The sequence below is a fragment of the Trachurus trachurus genome (assembly GCF_905171665.1).
Source record: "Trachurus trachurus genome assembly, chromosome: 1".
Taxonomy (NCBI): Eukaryota; Metazoa; Chordata; class Actinopteri; order Carangiformes; family Carangidae; genus Trachurus; species Trachurus trachurus.
In genome coordinates this window covers 36890586-36902995 of record NC_139891.1, presented here as the reverse complement: position 1 = coordinate 36902995, position 12410 = coordinate 36890586, and the positions used below count along the sequence as shown (strand labels likewise).

Genomic DNA, 12410 nt, shown 5'->3' with positions numbered 1-12410 from the left:
CCCAATAGCCTTTTCGGAGTAGCGGGGTCTTTAGAAAAAATAGAAAACCCCGCTATTACGATGAATGGAAGTCTATTGTCGGAAAGGCGGGGCTTCGGAAAGGCGGGGTGTAACCGTTGAAAATATAACTCGAGTTTTATTTTGGGCAACTGAGATGAATTAAAAACCACGATGTGACAGATGCTCGTTAATCAGCTGTGTAAACAGAAACAGTCAATGACAGACAGACCTGTTATTGTAGATCACACACACAAACTTCCAACATCTCCTGCACCAGAGCATGACCGGACGGCTCCTCAGTCTCTCTCTCTGCCGGACACCGGAGCCGGCGGCGGGGGGGGGGGGGGGGGGGGGGGGGGGGGGGGGCTCTCCCCGGTACCTGTCCAGGTGCAGCTGATCTCCGCGGTGGAGTGTTTTTCTTTTCTCTTTTTTTCCCGGTGGTCGGTGACACGTGCGTCTGCAGCCTCCATCCACCGGGATGACGCTTATCAATCACAAAATCTATCAATCTATCAATGTCCAGATATTTAATGTTGCCGCCCTCTCCCTGTTCAACGCGGTAATGTCAGTAAAGTCCCTCTTTTTGGCCGTCTTCCGTGTCTCCATGTCGTAAAAGGGGCAGGGCGACGCCTCTAAAGCAGGGATATATTGGGGCATGACATTTAAATTACGCTCGTTTTCAGCCGTCGGATTCATCACCACCACGCCGGTTCTACGCCGAAATCAGCAGCGTACACACTTTTAGTAAATCACACGTGACACTTGGCGTACACTGATATTTACACCAGAATCTACACCAGATCCTGCGCAAGTTTGATAAATGAGGGCCAGTGTCTCACTCATGGATTTATTATAATACATCCATAGTCTCACTTTACCCCAACACCCCCATTTTAGAAAAAACGACCTCTCTTAGAAATTCAGGCTAATTTTCAGCCAGCATCATCACATGGTTGTATGTGATGGGAGTTCATCATCATGTATCATATATGTTTTTTTTTTACGTGAATCAATTTGCTTTGGCACAACAGTTGATTAAGTTGACAGCAAGAAAATTTACTTTTACATGCAAAAATCATATTTTTGTGAAAAAAAACATGCTTTCCACAGCATCATGAGGTCCTCCCCTTCATGGCCATGGGGAAATGGAAGGGGCTTGAAAACATAATGGTCAGATGACCATAAATGTGTTCCGTTTTCTAGATATTACCCCCACATTACCCCACTCTCCCCTACTTCTAAGATTTGAGTTATAACTACTTTCTCTAAGATTTTTGAAAAGAATGTCAGTTTAGAAATAGGCCCATAGTTCTTTACATCTGCTGGATCCAATGTGGACCCTTTCAGGAGCGGCTGAACACATGCAGTTTTGAAGAGATCAGGCACACATCCAGATGTAAGGGACCTGTTCACAATAGTAAGCAAATGAGGGGCCATGGCATCCATCAGTTCTATCACAAGTTTGGTAGGAAGGGGGTCAAGTGGGCATGATGACCTGCCCATTTGTGACACAGTGTCTGTGAGTTCCTCTCTTGATTTAGGAGTAAAACAGTTTAATAAAACTAGACTGGGACCTAGTGTTGGGCGATTTTGACATTCTCAGATCGTCCCAATCGCCCTCCCTGGAGATCGCCGATAGACCTATCTATCGCCGGGGTCCGGGGGGGGGGGGGGGGCGGCCGTTCAACGTGTTCGTTCGACGGGGGGGGGGGGGGGGGGGGGGTCGCGGCGGCGTATGAGTATCGCTTTTACCGTGCCCTGCCGTGTTCACTCCTCTTAGTGAACACCTCGTCGGGCTGTGACATACAGTTACAGGGCTGGCGCCTAGTCACAGCCACAACACCAGCTAAACGTGTTTCCTCAAATTTGAGGCGGAGTGGCCATCCTGTTTACCACAGAGATTTTGTGTGCGGTCATATGACTACCTGGCTCCGTCTGATTGGACGTCGCCAGTGGCTGCATTTGATTGGTGAAACACAGTCATATGACAGAGTATCTGTTGGAAGCAGCGAGATGAGCGGCTTCATTAAAACAAAACAAACAGATTGCGCATTGGATCAATAAAAAAGTAGCGAGTATGTGTGTGTGTAAAATCGCCAAGAAAACAAAACATCGCCGCTCGTCCTTCCAATCGCCGATAGACGATTGGATCGCCAATCGGCACAACCCTACTGGGACCAGAGATAACTGTGGACATTGTGCGGACTGGTATTTGTGCTCTGATAGTATTAATTTTATTAATGGAGAAAGTAAGGCATTTTTCACAGTCAGCTGGAGATGAAGCAGCTACAGTTGTTTGTGGGGGATTAACCAGGTTGTTGATGGTATTGAATAGAGCACGTGAGTTTTGCTGATTGGTAGAGATGAGCTGTGAAAAGTATTGGCTTCCAGCTTCTTTTACTTTGGTATTATAGAGTTGTAATGAGTATCTTAATGACTCCAGATGTATTTGACAATTATTTGATTTCCACTTCCTTGTAAACAACGTCACGCAGTTCAGCACCTTGGACATTGGACAGCTGCGGGGGGGGACTGTGTCGGAAGAGCGGTGTTTCGAAGTGGGGGTATTTCGGAACGGGAACTGCCCATTGGTCCGACCTCCCATTGGTTCGACCTCCCGTTACTCCGACAAAATACCCACTGGTCCGACCTCCCGTTGGTTCGACCTCCCGTTACTCCGACAAAATCAACCACAAGTCGGACCATGGAGGTCGGACCAGTGGGTGGTCCCGTTAGTTCGAACTGTCATTCATCGCTACTTTCAGACAAGCTCTTCCATTGATAGGAGCATGCAGCTTTCTCTCTCTCTCTCTCTCTCTCTGTGAGAGAGAGCAAAATAACGAGAATTACTGAAAGAGAGAGAGCTCCCAGAAACACAGAAACGCACATCACACACACACACGCGGCCCAGAAAGGAGCCAGATCATGTCAGATCGCGCACAACCATCATAAATGCTGATCAAGATGTGTAAACTGATAATCAAAGCCCCCCCTCCCAGAGTACAGAGTAAAATAAATGCACTTTTTTTCTCTCTCTCCCTCCGCTCGAGCGGGGCTGAACCTGGCCGGCTTGAGCTCACTTCACGGGCGCGAGCCTGCTGCAGCCGCCGCTCCTGCTGACAGCAGACTGAGAGAAAAAAAAAAGGTGTATTTCGCTTTGGTTAGGTTCAGGCAATGAAGAAAGGAGTTGGTTAAGTTTAGTAAAAACACCAGGTAGAGGCTAGACAGGCTGGAAGCATAATGAGCGTTATATGTTATTAATATAGTGCTTGTTTTGCAGTTAATTATGCACATGATCCGTTTGATCCCAGAAAGGAAAAAAGGATCAATGCGCAGCCTCCGTTTCCTTTCTGATTGCGTCCGTCTGTCTGTTCGGAGTGGGAGAGAGAGAGAGAGAACCCAATCCACCTGTCTGTAATGTAAGTTTGATTTGATATTTCAAGGTTTAATTATGGACACTAATGAGCGCGCAGCAGTGCGTAAAAGTCGTGCGTAATGACAGCTCCTCGTTGGTGAAACACAATAAACTGCACCTCTTCTTCCACGTGTCTTATTGACAGGTGGAGCCTATATGAATAATGATATAAATGCATAGTGAATGGTAAAAACGGAGAGTTGGACTAATGCTAATAACTAGTCCAGTTCGAACTAAAGAGGACCTCCCATTAGTTCGAACTCTCATTACTCCGATTGTCGGACCAATGGGAGTTCGAACCAATGGAAGGTCGGACTAATGGGAGATCGGACCAGTGCCATGGACCCTTTCGGAACAGTGGGGTGTCGAAGTGGAGGTGTGTCGGAATGGAGAGCTGTCCCCAATAGAAAGTTACTCATGTTTACAAAAAGAACACATAAACAAAAAGAAAGCATAATTCATATCTACCAGACAGGTCGATTTAGAGCCGCTAACACGAACGAGTTAGTTAATGCCGTGGTAAAAGTTCTTTAATCTCTGCTTTTCCTCAAAGTCACTCCAGCTGCTGTAGCAGTGTGTTTGAAGCGCCATTACGCAGGCCGTGCAGTGCCCTCGGTGCGCTCCTTTCCTCCCTCTCCAGTACCTGGCTGCTCAGCTTCGGGTCTGGGACCGAGACCTCACCTCTACTTTCACCTCATCTTTGATCCCCTCTCGCCCGGGCTTTTAAATCACAGTGTGACCCAAGCTCTGCACCATAGCGCTGTGTTGTAGCGCGCACCTCCGGTCCAATGATAGACAGCTGGTATCACCGCATTTGATATTCACCCACGTTTCTTCTTTACTGTAGATCAACAATATGTTTATTTGCTCCTTTGTATTAATTAATCGGATCAAATTTCATTCTGCTTTTGCTGTCATCCAGCTCTCCTTCCACACTCTCCATGGTGGACATGATTACAACGCGTAAAACTGGAGTTTCAATCCTGCGGTTTGCATGTGCTGTTATTAAGGCAGTTACTCTTAGTAGATTACCCGCAAAACAGAGGGCCTGTCCCAATATGCACACTCGATCACACTTACACACTTGGGCACTTGGCGTGCGCGTTCATGGGCTTAGTGTCAGTGCGCAAGTGTGTCCTGATTCTCCAACGACTGAAAGTGCAGTGCGCTTGATTTGCACTTTACCCACACTTAAGGTAAGACCACATCCGAGCGGTATTTGGCCAAGTATAAATCCCACAATGCACCACGGTGAAGTCCGCCGTCACCCAGAGCCACAAGTCACGTTTAGGAAATGCGATTGAATTAATCTCAATAAAATGAAATTAACTTTCTATCTCATAGGCTAATTATGACTTTTTAATGTCATATTTTATTCATCATGCTCTGTTCATGCTTTTATATTTTCGTTTTTCTTGTTTGTTTTATTTACTTACAGAGTTGGGCTTACACATTTATGATTTGAATCTTGCGCATAGAGACACTTTAGTAGTAGGAGTGTAGAGACTGATCCAGCAGCACTGTTTATTAAAACTGTTGCTGTGTGTGTGTAGTAGTTGTGCTAGTGTGCTGTGCGCAACGACACAGGCTGCACTTGTCAAGTGTGTCCCGATTGCTTTTAAATCTCCCCCCACACGCTTGGCCACTTAATCCATGCTTGCACACTATATGCAAATATACATTCCGCCGGCAAAACGTCACCAAAGTGTGTGCGTAACCAAGCGCACTGAGCCAAGTGTGGAGAAATGGGACAGCCCCATAGTTTTAGTAGCTGCAGAGGCATACACAGACATTGTCAAGAATGAGGGTGAAGGCCAGACCTAAATGCAGACTTGGAGCAGGGTATGGGAAAAACAGGTCTTTAATCTCACCAAAAATGATGTCAGGGACAACAGGGACAGACAGAGAACCAGGATGAACACAAGGATCTTGACACTCAGGTTGACAATGACGCAACAAGAGACAATGGGAAACACAGAGGTTACACGAGGGAACGAGACACAGGTGGTGGAATCAAACACAGGTGAGACACATGAGGTAATCAAACTTAACAGGAAGACAGGAATCAGACACTGACTTCAAAGTAAAACAGGAAACAGGAACATAACAGAGAATGAAAGACAGACTAAGACACACAGGCAAACAGGACACAGAACTACAAAATAATACAGGAAATACTACATAGAGAACATGACGCTAAGACAAGACACAGAATTGACTACACAAGACAACACAACAGGAACTAAAGAAACCAAGAGTCCAAAGTCCAAAACAAGAATCCAAATCAACAAAAAACCGAGCCACTGCGTGGCAGCAAGCTCAGGGCATGACAGACATACTACATCAACATCAACCTCCACTGTATGTATTATCTGCAACAAACTACACATTACAGTCATATTTCTGCTGTTATTTTGGCTAAAGTACCTCAAAAGTAATACAAAAGTAATGTAACACATTACAATTCTGAGACCGTAGTATTGTAATGTAACTAATTACTATCAAATGACAGTAACTAATAATATGTAATGTATTATATTTTGGATGTAACTTGCCCAACACTGGTACTAATGAAGTATGTAGTAGGCAGTACGTTAGTATGCATTTTGCGAATACAGCCAGGTTGTCATTCAGCTCATCTCTCTACACTCGTCTTCCTCTACTTTCTCTCTCTCTGCTCATCTGGTTACTAAAGCCCTGTCCTCTTGAGGTGGACAACCAAACAGAGCACAGATGTGGAACTGTGACTGTGACATGCTGTTGATCCAGAAATGTCTTCACAGAAAGAAGAGGAGTGATGTCTCTGTGGACCAGCAGCTGTCCTGTTGGGGTCTCTGTCAGGACGTCCTGAAGGATCCAGTCTCCACCAGCTGTGGACACTGGTTCTGCAGACAGTGCTTCACCTCAGACTGGGACCAGTCTGGTTCTTCAGGACCCCCCTCCTGTCCCCAGTGTGGACAAAGACCCAGAACCAGAGGTGAGCTGCAGACAGCCAATCAGAGCAGCTGTGTACAAAGTCAGAGTGAACATCTGTCTGCTGATGTGGTCATTTGTGAAACCAGGACCTGTTTTTTTCTCCAGAGTCATTGTTCCACCACACAGCACTGACATTTAAGATGATGATTCAAACCTTCTCTTTGTTGCAGATCGTGGTCTGCAGGAGGTTTTAAATGAACATAAGATCGATCTGAGGAGAAGATGTGAACGAGTGACTGAAGGATCTAAGGGAACAGGAAGTGGAACAGGAAGTGGAACAGGAAGTGGAACAGGAAGTGGAACCCTCCTCAACAGGGTCTACACTGAGCTCTACATCACAGAGGGACAGAGTGAAGAGGTTAATACCCAACATGAGGTGAGACAGCTGGAGACAATGTCCAAGAAGAAGAAGCTCAATGATACTACAATCAAGTGCCAAGACATCTTTAATATCTCACCTGTCCAACAGAGAGAGGACGTCTCTACAGTCTCACCTGTCCAACAGAGACCCATCAGAGTAGTTATGACCAATGGTGTCGCTGGCGTTGGAAAAACCTTCTCTGTGCAGAAGTTCACTCTGGACTGGGCCGAGGGCTTGGAGAACCAAGATGTCAGTCTGCTGGTTCTGCTTTCGTTCAGGGAGCTGAACCTGATCAGAGATCAGCAGTTGAGTCTTCTCAGGCTGCTCCATGTTTTCCATCCAACATTACAGAAGGTGACAGCAGAGCAGCTGGCTGTCTGTAAACTTCTCTTCATCTTTGACGGCCTGGATGAAAGCCGACTGTCACTGGACTTCAACAACAGGGAGGTTGTGTCTGATGTCACACAGACGTCATCAGTCAACGTGCTGCTGACAAACCTCATCCAGGGGAATCTGCTTCCCTCGGCTCTGGTCTGGATCACCTCCAGACCTGCAGCAGCCAATCAGATCTCTCCTTCATGTGTTGACAGGGTAACAGAGGTCCGAGGCTTTACTGACGCCCAGATGGAGGAGTACTTCAGGAGGAGGTCCAGTGATGAATTTCTGTCCAGAAGAATCATCTCACACATCAAGAAGTCCAGGACCCTCCACATCATGTGTCAAGTCCCAGTCTTCTGCTGGATCAGTGCTACAGTTCTGGAGCACATGTTGACCACAGACCAGAGAGAAGAGCTGCCCAAGACCACGACTGACCTGTTCTCACACTTCCTGCTGGTCCAGACAAAGAGGAAGAAGAACAAGTACGGTGAAGGACATGAGATGAGTCCAAAGGAGCTGATGATGGCCGACAGGGAAGTTCTTCTGAAGCTGGGGAGGCTGGCGTTTGAACAGCTTATGAAAAAAAACATCATGTTCTACCAAGAAGACCTGGAGCAGTGTGGTCTTGATGTCACAGAGGCCTTGGTGAACTCAGGACTCTGTACTGAGATCTTCAAAAGCGAGAGTGTGATCTTCCAGAAAACAGTCTACTGCTTTGTTCATCTGAGTGTTCAGGAGTTTCTGGCTGCAGTCTACATGTTCCACTGTTTCACCAACAGGAATAAGAAAGCCCTAATGATCTCCTTCAAAACAATGATGGAGGGAATAGGTGCGGGAACTGACTTTGACTTTTCAGAAGACGAAGAAGGAGAAGAAGGAGAAGAAGAAGAAGAAGAGGAAGATATTCCCCTGGATGAATTCCTGGAAATGATCATGGAGGCGTGCATCTTAAGTAAAAATGGGCACCTGGACCTGTTTGTTCGCTTCCTTCATGGCCTCTCTCTGGAGTCCAACCAGAGCCTGTTAGGAGGTCTGCTGGGTCAGATAAAAAACTGTCAAAAAACCATCCAGAAAATAATTAAAAACCTGAAGAAAATGAACAGTACTAAAAACTCTCCTGACAGAAGCGTCAACATCTTCCACTGTCTGACGGAGATGAAGGACCAGTCAGTTCATCAGGAGATCCAACAGTTCCTGGAGTCAGAGAACAGATCAGAGAAGAAACTCTCTAAGATCCAGTGTTCAGCTCTGGCCTACATGCTGCAGATGTCAGAGCAGGTTCTGGATGAGTTGGACCTGGAGAAGTACAAGACATCACAAGTGGGACGATGGAGACTGATTCCAGCTGTGAGGAACTGCAGGAAGGCTCGGTGAGTCCAGACATGATCATTATAATTATTGGTAGTTTATAGGGATGCACATGATTAACCGTTTAACCGTTAACCGATAACAAGAACTTTGACCGATTAATACTATCGGTTATTTATTTATTTTATTAGCTCCTTATGTCGTCAACTCATGGGGGCGTGTCGACACGTGCAGAGTTCACGTGCCTTCAGTCATATTTCCCAGCAAAAAGTTACACAGGAGGACTGACAGTATGTGCAGCAGCCCCCATGAAGGAAGGTCAGACAATAAATGTAGCCTACATGGACATAGATGTGAATCACCTGTAACTACGGCGCTGGAAAAAAAAAAAAAGGACGTCGCTGCTCTCCAGCCTGTTCACCTGCAGCTCTCCTGTCTGTGGAGCTGTCAGAGGAGCTCTGCTGCTCCTTCAGCCTGGTTTTTGGCAGGTAACCTCCATATGAGCGCGATCAGCTGAGACAGAGCGCACTGATCAGCTGTTGCGGCGCATGTGTGTATTTAACGGCAAAAAAAAAAAAAAAAAAATTGGAGCGATACTTTTTTTTTTTTTTTCTTTGGCCGTGCACCGCAAGTGTCTTAATCTTATCGGTTAACGGTTAATAATCGGTTAACGAGCGTTGGTTATCGGTCAGAAAAAAAATTCAAAATGTGCATCCCTAGTAGTTAAGTCAAGTTCAGATGAACGTAGTTTCTATTTATTCTCATTGTTCTTAGTTTGACAAATTACAGGTCTGTTGTGTAAGGTGTTGTAAAAGCTGTGAGGTCATGGAGATCCCTCAGTTGGTTATGATTTCTCTGGGCAATTGAATCAGGTCAACTGTACGAAGGAGTATTAGGGCCAGCCAAAAAAAAAAAAATCTGCCAAAAAAAAAAAAAATCCAGCACAAGAAAAAAAAAAAAGTCAGGCAAAAATAATAATAATAAAAAAATCCGGCACAAGAAAAAAAAAAAAGCAAGGCAAAAAAAACCCATCCATCCGTCCATCCATTGTCCGCCGCATTATCCGGAGTCGGGTCGCGGGGGCAGCAGTCGGAGCAGGGATCCCCAGACTTCCCTCTCCCCGGACACTTCCTCCAGCTCTTCCGGGGGGACCCCAAGGCGTTCCCAGGCCAGCCGAGTGACGTAGTCACTCCAGCGTGTCCTGGGTCTTCCTCGGGGCCTCCTCCCGGTGGGACATGCCCGGAACACCTCACGAGGGAGGCGTCCAGGGGGCATCCTATACAGGTGCCCGAGCCACCTCAGCTGGCTCCTCTCGATGTGGAGGAGCAGCGGCTCTACTCCGAGCTCCTCCCGGGTGACAGAGCTCCTCACCCTATCTCTAAGGGAGCGCCCCGCCACCCTGCGGAGGAAACTCATTTCGGCCGCTTGTATCCGGGATCCCGTTCTTTCGGTCATGACCCAGAGTTCATGACCATAGGTGAGGGTGGGAACGTAGTTCGACCGGTAAATCGAGAGCTTTGCCTTTCGGCTCAGCTCCTTCTTCACCACGACGGACCGATACAATTACTGCGGCCGCCGCACCGATCCGCCTGTCGATCTCGCGCTCCGTTCTCCCCTCACTCGTGAACAAGACCCCAAGATACTTAAACTCCTCCACCTGAGGCAGGAACTCTCCCCCGACCTGGAGGGTGCAAGCCACCTTTTTCCGGTCGAGAACCATGGCCTCGGACTTAGAGGTGCTGATTCTCATCCCAGCTGCTTCACACTCGGCTGCAAACCGCCCCAGTGCATGCTGAAGGTCCTGGCTCGAGGGAGCCAACAAGACCACATCATCTGCAAAAAGCAGAGATGAAATCAAGTGGCTCCCGAACCGTACCCCCTCCGGCACTTGGCTGCGCCTAGAAATTCTGTCCATAAAAATAATGAACAGAACCGGTGACAAAGGGCAGCCCTGCCGGAGTCCAACACGCACCGGGAACAGGTCTGACTTACTGCTGGCAATGCGAACCAAGCTCCTGCTCCGGTCATACAGGGACCGTACAGCCCTCAGCAGAGGGCCTCCGACCCCATACTCTCGGAGCACCTCCCACAGGATGCCACGTGGGACACGGTCGAAAGCCTTCTCCAAGTCCACAAAACACATGTGGACTGGTTGGGCAAACTCCCATGCACCCTCGAGCACCCTGCGGAGGGTGTAGAGCTGGTCCAGCGTTCCACGGCCAGGGCGAAAACCGCATTGTTCCTCCTGAATCCGAGGTTCGACTATCGGCCGAATTCTCCTCTCCAGCACCCTGGAATAGACTTTCCCCGGGAGGTTGAGGAGTGTGATCCCCCGGTAGTTGGGACACACCCTCCGGTCCCCCTTTTTGAAGAGAGGGACCACCACCCCGGTCTGCCAGTCCAGAGGCACTGTCCCTGACTGCCACGCGATGCTGCAGAGGCGTGTCAGCCACGACAGCCCCGCAACATCCAGAGACTTGAGGTACTCAGGGCGGATCTCATCCACCCCCGGTGCCTTGCCACTGAGGAGCTTCCGGACTACCTCAGTGACTTCAGCTTGGGTGATGAATGAATCAACCTCTGAATCCTCAGCCTCTGCTTCCTCGACGGAAGTGGGATTGAGGAGATCCTTGAGGAGATCCTCGAAGTATTCCTTCCACCGCCCGACGATATCCCCAGTCGAGGTCAACAGCTCCCCTCCTCCACTGTAAACAGTGTTGGCGGAGCACTGCTTCCCCCTCCTGAGGCGCCGGATGGTTTGCCAGAATTTCCTCGAGGCTGACCGGTAGTCCTCCTCCATGGCCTCCCCGAACTTTTCCCAGACCCGAGTTTTTGCTTCCGTGACCGCCCGGGCTGCAGTCCGCTTGGCCTGCCGGTACCCGTCAGCTGCCTCGGGGGTCCCCCGAGGCAGAGGTGTGATTGGGAGGCCGTTCCTCCCAATGAGCAAGCCCACGCCAGCTCGCAGCCTCTCACCATGGGCAACTCCAGAGTGGAAGAGAGTCCAACCTCTCTCAAGGAGTTGGGTTCCAGAGCCCAGGCTGTGCGTGGAGGTGAGCCCGACTATCTCTAGTCGATACCTCTCAGCCTCCCGCAGAAGCTCAGGCTCTTTCCCCCCCAGCGAGGTGACATTCCATGTCCCTAAAGCCAGAGTCGTCGTCCGGGGATTGGGTCGCCGGGGCCCCCGCCCACGGCTGCCACCCAAATCACACGGCACCTTCCCCTTATGAACCCTCCCGCGGGTGGTGGGCCTACGGGAGGGCGGGCCCACGTCGCTCGTTCGGGCTGCGCCCGGCCGGGTCCCGTGGGCCAAGACCCGGCCACCAGACGCTCGGCTGCGAGCCCCGACCCCAGGCCTGGCTCCAGGGTGGGGCCCCGGTAACGCCAGTCCGGGCGACGTACACTTCCTTGCTGTTTTCTTCTTCATAAGGGGCTTTGAACCGCTCTTTGTCTGACCCGTCACCTAGGACCTGTTTGCCTTGGGAGACCCTACCAGGGGCATTAAGCCCCGGACAACATAGCTCCTAGGATCTATGTTGGAAATGATTCGTGTTTTCATTGTCATACTCCGGCATTGAGTCACAGTTAATCGCCTTTATTGTTCACTTTTATGGCGCTGCAGAGTTTGGCAGCCTGTCTGTCACTCTGCTGCTGTCATTGAGCTGACAGTCGCTTTGTTGTAATACGTGGTCAAGCCTCTGCAGTTTTTTTTTTTTTTTTTGCCTGGCTTTTTTTTTTCTTGTGCTGGATTTTTTTTCTTTTTTTTCTTATGCCAGATTTTTTTTTTTTCATCTGCCTTTTTTTTTTTTTTTCTTGTGCCGGATTTTTTTTTTTTCATCTGACTTTTTTTTTTTTTCTTGTGCCGGATTTTTTTTTTTTTTTGCTTACTTTTTGCTACGGAAGCCCTAAAGGGCCAGGTCCGTATAATTTTTTTTATTACCATTTTCTCATGATAACAAAGTCCGTTTTCTCGTG

General features: G+C 48.5%; 1 protein-coding gene across 1 annotated transcript in view; it reads left to right on the top strand.

Annotated features, from left to right (window-relative positions):
• Nucleotides 1–5216: 5216 nt before the first annotated feature.
• LOC310992167 (NLR family CARD domain-containing protein 3-like) overlaps nt 5217–12410 on the top strand; it is a gene marked incomplete at both ends in the record, with an annotated part of 32784 nt that continues 25590 nt past the window's right edge. Inside the window, 2 exons of the mRNA XM_083980177.1 lie at nt 5217–5257; nt 6707–8500. Coding sequence (XP_083836303.1) covers nt 5217–5257; nt 6707–8500 — 1835 coding nt within the window. The remainder of the gene's footprint in view (nt 5258–6706; nt 8501–12410) is intronic.